At 34.3% G+C, this 11,767-nt stretch overlaps 1 protein-coding gene and 1 long non-coding RNA gene across 3 annotated transcripts in view; one reads left to right on the top strand and one right to left on the bottom strand.

Annotated features, from left to right (window-relative positions):
* LOC107689305 (tyrosine-protein kinase receptor TYRO3-like) overlaps positions 1–1,575 on the bottom strand; it is a 21,818-nt gene extending 20,243 nt beyond the window's left edge. Inside the window, exon 1 of one of the 2 annotated variants that reach the window (XM_016487248.1) lies at positions 1,376–1,575. In XM_016487248.1, the coding sequence (XP_016342734.1) occupies positions 1,376–1,433 (58 nt within the window). In that variant the 5' untranslated portion in view covers positions 1,434–1,575. Of the gene's footprint in view, positions 1–738; positions 1,032–1,375 lie in introns of those variants that run through there. The other variant, XM_016487247.1, reaches the window with a different exon arrangement.
* Positions 1,576–2,226: 651 nt separating this feature from the next.
* Positions 2,227–11,767, top strand: part of LOC107689303 (uncharacterized) — a 26,459-nt gene continuing 16,918 nt past the window's right edge. Inside the window, exons 1-2 of the long non-coding RNA XR_001634321.1 lie at positions 2,227–2,322; positions 8,446–8,537. This is a non-coding gene — a long non-coding RNA (uncharacterized LOC107689303). The remainder of the gene's footprint in view (positions 2,323–8,445; positions 8,538–11,767) is intronic.

The following is an 11,767-nucleotide window of genomic DNA, read 5'->3' as shown; positions in this document are numbered from 1 at the left end:
CCAATCTATCCAATCTATCTATTTATCCAATCTATCCAATCTATCTATCTATCCATCCAATCTATCTATCTATCTATCCAATCTATCTATCTATCTATCTATCAATCCAATCTATCCATCTATCCAATCTATCTATCGATCTATCACAAATGACACTGATTCAATCAGCTGTGACAGAATAGAGGCTCTAAATAGCTGTTTAAGCAGAATTATTTTAATAACACTAGAAATGTTTATTTGGTTAAATAATGATACATAACAAAAGTGTGCCTCTAATTTAAACACAAAAGTCTCTTTTTGAAACACGTTTTCAAATACCTTCACCACAATACAGTGGTTAAAATATTAAAACAATCTTTTATGTACTTATGTATGTATGTATGTATGCATGTATGTATGAATGTACGTTTTTTTTTTTTTTAATCAAACTCGACCACAGTAACAAAAAAAAAAACAGAGATGCTGAATTGGTTTAAATTCGTTCAGGCTCCATTAGTTTTTAATCTGTAATGACATCCAGTCAATCCTTAGCATTTAATTAAAAATGAGAAATTATTATGTGAAAGGTTATAAAAGAGGGTTATAAGAAATTTCTGCTTGTGTTCATAATAAATGTCCCGTATATTTACACTTACACCGATGTTTATCGTGAAACACAGCATCCACATCAGCACTGATGAGTTTAAAGAAACACTGCGTTCACAGACTCTGATTAAACGATTATTAAAACAAACTTACCATGAATTCCCTCATTGAAGTGTAGTAAAACGAGCAGGATACAAAGAGAAACCTCCATTATAACATCTTCTGTTAAAGAGCTGAGTTATCTCCTTCACCTCAGGAAATAAAGTTTGAACAGCAGTGATTAATGAATTAACTTGGTGTTAGTAAATCCCATTGTATTCATAGACTACAACTACAACTTTAGAGTTTCAACTTCAAAATCACCCTCTTGCATTTATTTCCGTGATTAAACCGGTAAAAGTGGCATTTTGCTCATTGTTTTGATAAGTCCAATACGAGTTCGTGAGAGCGCGGTGATCACCGTTCAAGTCAAGCAGCTCGATTTAGACAAACACTGTAGAAAAAAACAGAGATGCTGAATTGGTTTAAATTCGTTCAGGCTCCATTAGTTTTTAATCTGTAATGACATCCAGTCAATCCTTAGCATTTAATTAAAAATGAGAAATTATTATGTGAAAGGTTATAAAAGAGGGTTATAAGAAATTTCTGCTTGTGTTCATAATAAATGTCCCGTATATTTACACTTACACCGATGTTTATCGTGAAACACAGCATCCACATCAGCACTGATGAGTTTAAAGAAACACTGCGTTCACAGACTCTGATTAAACGATTATTAAAACAAACTTACCATGAATTCCCTCATTGAAGTGTAGTAAAACGAGCAGGATACAAAGAGAAACCTCCATTATAACATCTTCTGTTAAAGAGCTGAGTTATCTCCTTCACCTCAGGAAATAAAGTTTGAACAGCAGTGATTAATGAATTAACTTGGTGTTAGTAAATCCCATTGTATTCATAGACTACAACTACAACTTTAGAGTTTCAACTTCAAAATCCCCCTCTTGCATTTATTTCCGTGATTAAACCGGTAAAAGTGGCATTTTGCTAATTGTTTTGATAAGTCCAATACGAGTTCGTGAGAGCGCGGTGATCACCGTTCAAGTCAAGCAGCTCCATTTAGACAAACACTGTAGGAAACATCTGAGGAGTCTGAGAGGCGTGAATAAACGCCCACTGTATGTCACGTGACGCAACTGCACTTCACACCACCACAAACCTCAGAATGTCATTTACAGCATAGGATTTTCAAACTTTTTGAAGCTAAAGAGGTATTTTTTAAATGTATGTTATATTATAAAGACAGCATGCTTTTGCCAAATTAAATAATTTTTATATATCAAAGTACTTTAACAGAGAATAATGCCTTACAATCTCTTGCTTTTACATACTTTTTCTACATGTTTAATGTCTTATTTATTAATTCATTTATTTACATTTTCAGTTTTTGTTTATTCGTTCATTTTTCATTCAGCCATTCCTCTTATGACCTGCAAACCACCTTGCCTCCACCTTAAAACCGGACTGAACCCCTTATCTATTGCCATATTTTTGGTAAATTCCCTCTCAAGGTGCACTGGGTTAGTACGGTGAGCGGCCTCTAGTGGTCAAACGCAGCACTGTCTGTCGTTCTCCCGGTGGGGTGCGCTGTAATAGGAAGTTCCCCTCCAATACTTTTAGGAAACAATCCTGTCCGACCTGCACCAAATGAACGCCGACCTCATAATCCTAATCATGGTAAGTCCGACGACGGCCCATCTTTCAATGACCGCTCCTATCGATGTCTCACTGCATAAATATTCATGCTTTTACTGAATGACTAATGAATTTGAAGAAAATAAAAGCAGTGTTTGTGTTTTGACGCCGCGTCAGACAGTGTGTCACTCTAGGAGGGATTTAGGCAGCAAGTTGAAGGCGCTAGTTTACTTCTTTGACTACTAGTTACGACTTGTCTAGAAATGGGAACACATTAGAGCTGTTTGAAACATTCCGGCTTCAGTCAAGTGTTACTTTGTTAGTCGTAAACTCGTGCGCCGCTGTTTGGATGGATTTAAGGGCTGCGTCTCAACACTTAGTGAGCTGCCTACCTGGAAAGCGGTTTTGGGCACTTGTTTTGGTATATCTTTACAAAAGAGTACTGCGTGTACAGTGGTGCTAATACCATGGTAGGTTGATGTATGGTCAATGACATTGAAATCATTTTGTCTGGATCTATTAAGTCATTATATAGCCTATCATGCTGAGACAGGGAAAAAGTGTCGTTTCATTTTTCTTTCTTTCTTTCTTTCTTTCTTTCTTTCTTTGTAGGAAACATCTGAGGAGTCTGAGAGGCGTGAATAAACGCCCACTGTATGTCACGTGACGCAACTGCACTTCACACCACCACAAACCTCAGAATGTCATTTACAGCATAGGATTTTCAAACTTTTTGAAGCTAAAGAGGTATTTTTTAAATGTATGTTATATTATAAAGACAGCATGCTTTTGCCAAATTAAATAATTTTCTGTTTTTTTATTATATAATTTTATATATTACAGTAAAGGCAACACAAATACATATTTCATTATATTTTAAAAATAATATTAAAATAATAGGTTCTCATTTACACGATTATGCAAGAGTTTTCAAACTTTTGAAGCTAAATGCATATTTTCATATATATTATATTACAAAAATGCTTTTGCCAAATTAAAAAAGTAGCTTTTATACTGGCTCTTATTATATTGTTTTATTATTTCATATTGTAGTAATAGCTAAATAAATAAATGGTCCATTATATGTAACAAATAAAAATAAAATGTAAATATAAAGCATAATTTTTTTAATATATATATAAATGTGAAGAGAAACATTTTTAATTCAAAATTATTTTCAGGACTTTTTTCTCCAATGAACACTGTAACAATGTAACAATCCTGTCCGACCTGCGTGTACAGTGGTGGTAATACCATGGTATGTTGATTATGGTCAACTGACATGGAAATAATTTTGTCTGGATCTATTAAGTCATTCTATATTCTGCTGATTTGAAAGAAAAAAAGAGAAGAGATTATGGCTGAAGAGTGATATTAATTCCAGAATAAATTTAATTTAAATAACAAAACAAAAACAAATAGCTAGTCATTCTGGATTATTACACTTGATTGTTATTTTACAAATAAAAATGAAATAAAAAGTAAATTATAAAACACAAATAAAGTGTTTGGAACACATTAGAGCTGTTTGAAACATTCCGGCTTCAGTCAAGTGTTACTTTGTTAGTCGTAAACTCGTGCGCCGCTGTTTGGATGGATTTAAGGGCTGCGTCTCAACACTTAGTGAGCTGCCTACCTGGAAAGCGGTTTTGGGCACTTGTTTTGGTATATCTTTACAAAAGAGTACTGCGTGTACAGTGGTGCTAATACCATGGTAGGTTGATGTATGGTCAATGACATTGAAATCATTTTGTCTGGATCTATTAAGTCATTATATAGCCTATCATGCTGAGACAGGGAAAAAGTGTCGTTTCATTTTTCTTTCTTTCTTTCTTTCTTTCTTTCTTTCTTTCTTTCTTTCGTTTTTTTAATTATTATTTTTTATTACGTATTTTGGGTTTAAAAAATTTGACAGTTTTTGCTTTTTACGTTTTATTTTTTAACTCGTATATTATTAATAATAACTTTTATTTTAAATAAAAAAAATGAACAGATTATGGCTAGGGGTGCTCCGATCAGGATTTTTGAGGCCGATCACAGAAAGCAGTATCTGCCAATACGATCACCGATACCGATCTTTTTAAAGCCTTCTTTTTATAATTTATAACTATTTATAGTGATACTCCAATCAGGATTTTTAGACATTTATTCAGGGCCTGAATTTCATTTTGTGTAATTACTACATTTTCGTGTCAATCCATGTTCATATTTACTGCAAACAATGCGCTGTCACTTTAATTCAGCGCTTGCAGCGCAGCAATAGACTCAGTGTGGAAATGATCTCTGCACTGCTGCAGATGCACCGCTCCTGAACGCACTGCCGGACCCGCTTTAATCTGTTAACATGAGCGCGGAAAAAATACGAACCACGTATGCACTGCAAACGGAGCGTACGGTCTCCAGGAGAGCACGCGAGCACTGAATGGTTAAACACTGGCAAGAATTAAAAAGAAATGCAATTTATTACACTATAGTGATGATGTGACACTGCCTCGACTGTGCAAGTGACAATTCCCGTGTCAACTGTGCAGTGTGCAGCTCGCTTATAGACAGACACGATGTGTGGTGATTTGAAGCCATTTGCGTATTTTGAGAGAGAAAGAGAGAGAGCGCAAGAGAGAGACTGAGACTCACGCTGTTTGTGAAATTACGTCTCCCACAAGGTTTTCAAATGACTTTATAAGTTATTTAATTAAGGAGTACCTCACCTTCAGCATTATAATTATTACACATTTCATTACACCAAATACACAAAATAATGTTCTTTTTAGCAACATCATATGACCCCTTTAATGAAAAAATATGAAGGTGAGTACCTCGGAGCACCCCTAATTATGGCTGTAGAGTGATATTAATTTCAAAATAAATTTAACTTAAAAAACAAAACAAAAACAAATGATCATTCTGGATTATTTTACTTGATTGTTATTGCAAGGATAATAGTATATTTTCTATTAAAATTGAATGAATAGTCAGTAATTGTTTGTTTGTGTGTTAAATTAAATATTATTATATTATATTATATCATATCATATATTATATTAAATATCTATAGTATAATTTGCAAAGGGGACCCTAACACCTTTATGACAGTGTTAAAGTTATCATCATAATCATTATTATTATTATTATTTTATCACATATTTTGACCTTTTTATGAAATTACACATTGAGAAATGGTACACGTTTAAAAAATTCAGCTCAGACATCCTTTATCATTGACCCATATAAACCCAACGTAACTAAATCATTATCATGTATTAATATATCATGGTGTTTTCAAAGAACACTTTGACATTAACATGATGCATATAAAAAAAAAATCACAAATTTAAAAACATAACCATGGTGGCATGTCCTATGTAGATGGGGAGCTCACTAGGTTTTGAGACAGCCAGTGTCTCCTCTCGTGGATCATGTTGCATGCAAGCTGAGATGAAGTATACAGTGTCCAGTCAGAAAACGCCGGCTTACTACTCACACTAACACATACATGAATATCAGAAGCATGGCACGGGATGTTCAATGTGCACTTCAGAGGGCAAAACACAAAATATCAACTTTGGAGAATGAGCTGTCTATAAAGTGAGTATGATGGGATCTCCATTATTAACCAGTTACACTGATGTACATAATGAGACATAATGGAAATATCTGAGGTTACAGAAGCATATTGCTCATGGGATCTAGATTTTACTTAAGTGTATATATTGTACATTTAGCAAGGTGTTTGTAGAGTATGGAATGATGTTATTTGACAGAAATTGTATGCCACAGTTTGTTAATGTCAACTGATAGCCATCGTCTTGTCTTCTAGACCAAAGTGTGTAACTTTTAGGTTTGTCATGAAAACATTTGGCGTTTTATTAATTTGCTTGTATGTTTTTTTTCTTCTTCTTCAAATGATTCATGTTCAGATATAGTTGTAAGAAGGTCTTCTTGAATCTGGTTAAAGAAAACAGTGGTACAGAAATATAGCCGTAAAAAGCACTTGGACATTTAAGTCACAGTTCAAATTGACTGAATTACATTTTATTAGATATAAAATATAAAATAAGTGGAACTTGCAAATAAATTATGCTAGAGCTTTTAGTGCATTCACATTCTCCTGGATAGTTCGTATTGACTTGTTAAGTCATAATTATGACATCAGGTTACTTTCAAATTACTTTGTTTGGATTTAAATGGCGTTGTACCTTTTCTACATAAAATTCAACAAGAATTTTTTTATTCTACATCTACAAAATGATGAATAAAGAATGTAAATTGGTGTGTTTTTCTTTGTTTTTAATCCAATTTATTAAAGTGCTGTAAACTTAATTATGTATTCTATTGTAGTTGCAAAATACTATGGAAAGATTATTCCCACTTACAATAAAACAAATTACCTTTATTTGAACAAATTTACTATTAATACAAATGCTTCATGTGATATATGATTTTTCCGACATGACTTGAAGCACCATTATCCTCTCAAGTTCCCACAGGTATCCTAGCAGAGAAACCACAGGTGGATTTCATTACATAAACTGCATGGCTGTGCTATAGCTTTCTTTAAAATAAATACCACTTGGTTTGAGATTTTGTAATCACACTGACATTTAGACATTTTAAGTTTGACTTAATTGACATTTGAAAATTGGTAAACTTAAAGAAATATTTTAGACTTGTTTAAAATATTTTAATAACAAAATATTTTAAAAGCAAGTGCAATGTTTAACGTTGTTACACTTAGGCCTATGTCAGGGATATTAAACCCTGCTAATTCTCTGTTCTGCAAAGTTTTAGTCCAATCTGCTCCAACCTGTAGTTTTCAAGCAATCTGAAGACCTTCATTACCTGGTTGAGGTGTGTTTGATTAAGGTTGAATCTAGACTGCAGGATAGTGGAAATGTTGGTGCATTCAAGTCACATCAGAAAAGGTACATCGCCATATTGCTTTGACCAAAGTGACTTGAATGCATCTGATGTTGTAATTATGACTTCCCAACTTCCTGAACAGACTTCAGTGCACCATGTGCTCTGACTCACAGGGTCCCTGCACAGTGCACACTGAGCAGGGTATATCTGTAGAAGTTCACTTGTCAAAATCTGTTGATTTGTAACGCCCTAATAATATCAAACTTAGTAAACACACGGATTGCCGAGATAACAGTTTTGATGATGACATAATATAACAAATTCAAATTTCTGTCATGAATCTCTAGATGGCGCAGACCTATAGGTTCTAACTCAATCTGATATAATCACATCATTATTCACGTGGCGCAGCTGTTTCTTTGCACATCAGCAGCCAATGAGCTTGCTGCGCATCATTCAAATACTTGGCTAGTGCTCGCTGTAGCAGTTGCAGCATGCTTCAGAAACCCTGTATGTTATATTTGGGGGTTATTTTATATATGTTATATGTGCAGCAGCAGTATTTCTTAAATGCTCACAGCAGCATGTCTGTGGATGTATTGGCAGTAGCAAGTCTCGGTACCTACTCTGCCGCAGCAGTAAACGCACAAAATGCCAAACACATTAACATTGCCATGTACAGTAGAGTTGTCAAGCCAGAAATATAAATAACCGCTTTCACATATATAAATGTATATTTAAATACCCCTCACTTGCATTAACAAGACATAAAAATAAAAGGAAATCGTAGGAATTCTAAATCTGTGGTATTGTGGGTTTTTTATTAGGCTGATTTTATTGGTCTTTGCATGAGTTTTGACTGGACATTGGACTGTTTTCATCACAGTCCTGGTTGTCAGGATCTGCCAGTTATTTTGCCAATTTTCCAGCTTATCTGCATGAATAATTGCATGCTAAGAAATATTGAAACCCATCCCATATCATCATAGGGTTACTAGTCATCACACCCTTGTGCTTTGGAGTAATATGGAATATCCCAGTCATAGAAACCCATTCATTATGAATGTTGCAGCTACTTTGATATTTTTGCAGAAAGGAAAGTAATTGTAGGGCTGGTCATACACACACTCAGCTTTTGATATGTGAGCCCTGAGCTCATGAGGACGTTGCAGAAGAGATTAGTCTAACCCACACTGAGAGCTAGTAAACATATGACCACAACTCACTCAACACACTGAGCTCAAGCTCTAGCATTCAAGAATAACAGCTATAAGTTATTGATGCATATCCTCTGTTGATTTTAAGGGAAAGCTTCTCAGAGAGTGAGGAGGAGCTGCATCAGCTGTCATGGATGCACAAACAGGAACTGAAGGATTCACTGGTTGATATGTACAAAGGTGAGTAAGAAGAGAATGCTATCCTTTGTATTTGACAGAGGGGTTTTTTGTTTTGTGAATTTGGGAAAATTTGGGTTATTGATTAGGTAACTGTGTTTTGGGTGATATACAGTATTCACACTTTTGGAGAAAGTGCATTCTTAAATATTGACACTAGAGGGCATCCTTATGTCATATATTCAGAAACAGTGTCTTAAGTGCTTAGTGTTGTGGCATTACTTCATTATGTCAACCTTAAAGATTGCAATTAGTTTTTATTGACTTCTGAAAACAGTCAAAAATCAAAGGGTTCTAACAATGACATGTATTTAGATAGTCAACTTTTAAAAAGCTATAAAGGTTTATTAAAGCCTGCATTTTACAGGCAGTTCCCTTACTAAAAGTCCTGTGGTATAAGATGATAAAATCATGACACTAAATCTTCATGTACCATGGTATTTGTATGTACATACTAAGACATATGGTATTAACATGGTACCCTGTCTGAAGAATCTTGATTTTTGTTGTTGATTCTTGTTAGTGTAAGTGTAAGTTTGTGAAGTTTTGGTAAGAAGTTTTGGACTTTTATTCAGCAAGTATGCATTAAATTGGTCAAAAGTAACAGAAAATACATTTATAATGTTAAATGCTGATCTTTTCAACTTTCTGTTCATCAAAGATTCCTGAAAAAAAACATATCATGGTTTCCAAAATATATTAAGCACCAAAAGTGTTTTTAACATTGATAATAATAATAGAGTATTAGGAAATATTTCTTAAGAACCAAATTAGCATATTAGAATGCTTTCTGAAAGATGTGACACTGAAGACTGGAGTAATGATGCTGAAAGTTCAGCTTTGCATCACAAGAATAAATTACACTTTAAAATATATTACAATAAAAATCTGTTATTTTAAGTTGTAATAATATTTCACAGTATTACTGTGGTTACTGTATTTTTTTTGATCAAATAATGCATGCTTGGTGAATATAAGAGACTTTTTTTCAAAAACGTTAAAAAATCTTATTGACCCCAAACTTTTGAACAATAGTGTATAGCATATATATATGAAGAAGGAAATCTCATATTCTTTGCATATATAATAATTGTAATAGTGTAATTGTAATTCATTTGTTGTGAAGTGTTATTGCTTCCTCTTTATGCTTTGCATTGGCACTGTCTAGTCTCCATCTGTATGGTCTAATCTATGTATGTATGTTGGAGAGCTTCACCGATCATCATATGAGCTTCAGTCACTCGCTCTCAAACAGCGACGTGCATTGTAAAGGCCGCCGATGAGGTTCGATCCTTCATAGCATGACCTCTGCGTTGCGTGTGTTTGTCTTTTTCGGAGTTAATGCCAGGTTAGCTGTTTCTCTGATGTGCTGACACATCCTGCAGTAGAAGAGCCCAACCCAAAGCGTTACATCCTAGTGAAGGGTGGAGGCCAAGACCTAGAACAGGATCTACTTAGCATGTATCCTGATATCTTAGACGCCAAGCGTGTGAATGTGTGCCTCTGGGTATATGGCTGCATGCCTGATTTTTATGGGGTTGTGTGTTTTTGGTGCACAGACATTATTTTTGCCACTCGCGCATGCAAAATAATGTTTTACGATCATTAATATTATCTGTAGGGGTTTTTTTGTGTAAAGTTTTGCATTGCAGTCACCTGTATTAAAGCCATCTCCTTCCTTTTCGGTGGCAGATAAGCATGAAGCATTGATCCCACCCAATTCTTTCTTTAATCTAGCTTGAATGTTTGTTTAGTTTTAGGCTATTATCCTTTACCACTGATGAAGAGTGTACAACTACCGGGATCCAAGACATCAACATAGCAATGTGCATGTTCCTCTAAAATGAGAAGCACATTGCTGATTAAATTCTGAAAGCAAGGTGTTTTGAACATCAATATAAGGACTGATTAGCAGTATCAGCACTGTTACAGAACATTTGCATGTGTTGTATTGCTATTAGAGAACAGTTCTGTAAACAAAAAATTAATATCGGGACACAGGGCAGTACGTTTTTTGCTTATTTTTGCTTTGCCAATGAGAGTATGTTGTAAACCATAGAATTGTAATTACATTTAGTGAGCACAAACAATTGGAGTGATACAAATAGGGAAGTAAATTCCAATACGGTTTGAATAAATACTTGTCAATCAAATTAGTGAACCAGAACTGTATTATAATTTGCCATTAAGTAGGAGATTGGTTTGTAAAATTGATACTTCTTTAGAAGGACTGTCAGATTCAGTTATTAAACTGTTGAATATGCAGTGCAATCAAAATAATTGTTTTTCATTTGTGAAATTATCATAACATTTCTTTGATAAGTTATAATTTATATAATTTTATTAAAGGGGTCCTATTAAGCTCTTTTACAAAGTCTTGATTTTGTTTTGGGGGTGTAGAACAGGCTCTCATACTAGTTTGTTGGAAAAACACATTATTTTTCACATATTTTACATTATTACAACACCTCTCTCGCCAGTCTGGCATGAACGGCTCGAATAGTTCCTGTATCAAATGAAGGCCCTTTTCTGAAATACGAAATGCGCTGTGATTGGTTAGCTGGGCCAGTGTGTGTTGTGATTGGCACCACTCTGCACCTGGTCGGGAAATGTCATGCCCCTTACCATAACCGCATGCGAGCTTCAGTGTAAATATTGCATCAAAATCAAATCAATTTGAGCGCGATTTAAACCCGGATGATTGTAACCACTCTAAGTTCGTCTGCCTTGGGAAAGCTAGCGTGTCTCCGTCTTAGTGATAACACTTGTTGCCTTCTCTAGTGCAGCTCAACCAGGTCTCATCCCATTCGTCGATATTTGTGATATCACAAATCCCGGAAAATATGAGTTCTAGTCCAAACGAGTCGTTCGTTGTAGTTTTTGAAAAGTGATTTCTGTTAAATAAAATATCTCCTTTTGAAGTGGACTTTGAACTTTGTAACTTTGCAGATCTTTTTTATGCTCAAACAGCAACATTACAGACTAACTAAAGTTGAAAAAGTGAAAAAGCATAATAGGACCCCTTTAAATTAGCTATTTTGTAGCAGACTTCACATGCTTTTTGTTAATTGTATATATATTTTTTAATCATAGTTTAAATTTGCTCAGTCTTTTTTTTTATATACAGTATATATATTTTTTTTACATTTTACATTAAATGTTAGATGATTGTAGTAAGTGTTATATGTCTGCCATTTTTAGACAGTTTTAGATTTTTTTTTTTTATGTTTGGC

This window comes from Sinocyclocheilus anshuiensis, unplaced genomic scaffold, assembly GCF_001515605.1.
Source record: "Sinocyclocheilus anshuiensis isolate Anshui unplaced genomic scaffold, SAMN03320099.WGS_v1.1 scaffold1006, whole genome shotgun sequence".
Taxonomy (NCBI): Eukaryota; Metazoa; Chordata; class Actinopteri; order Cypriniformes; family Cyprinidae; genus Sinocyclocheilus; species Sinocyclocheilus anshuiensis.
The sequence above is the reverse complement of the archived record's forward strand: the minus strand, read 5'-3'. Positions and strand labels throughout refer to the sequence as shown.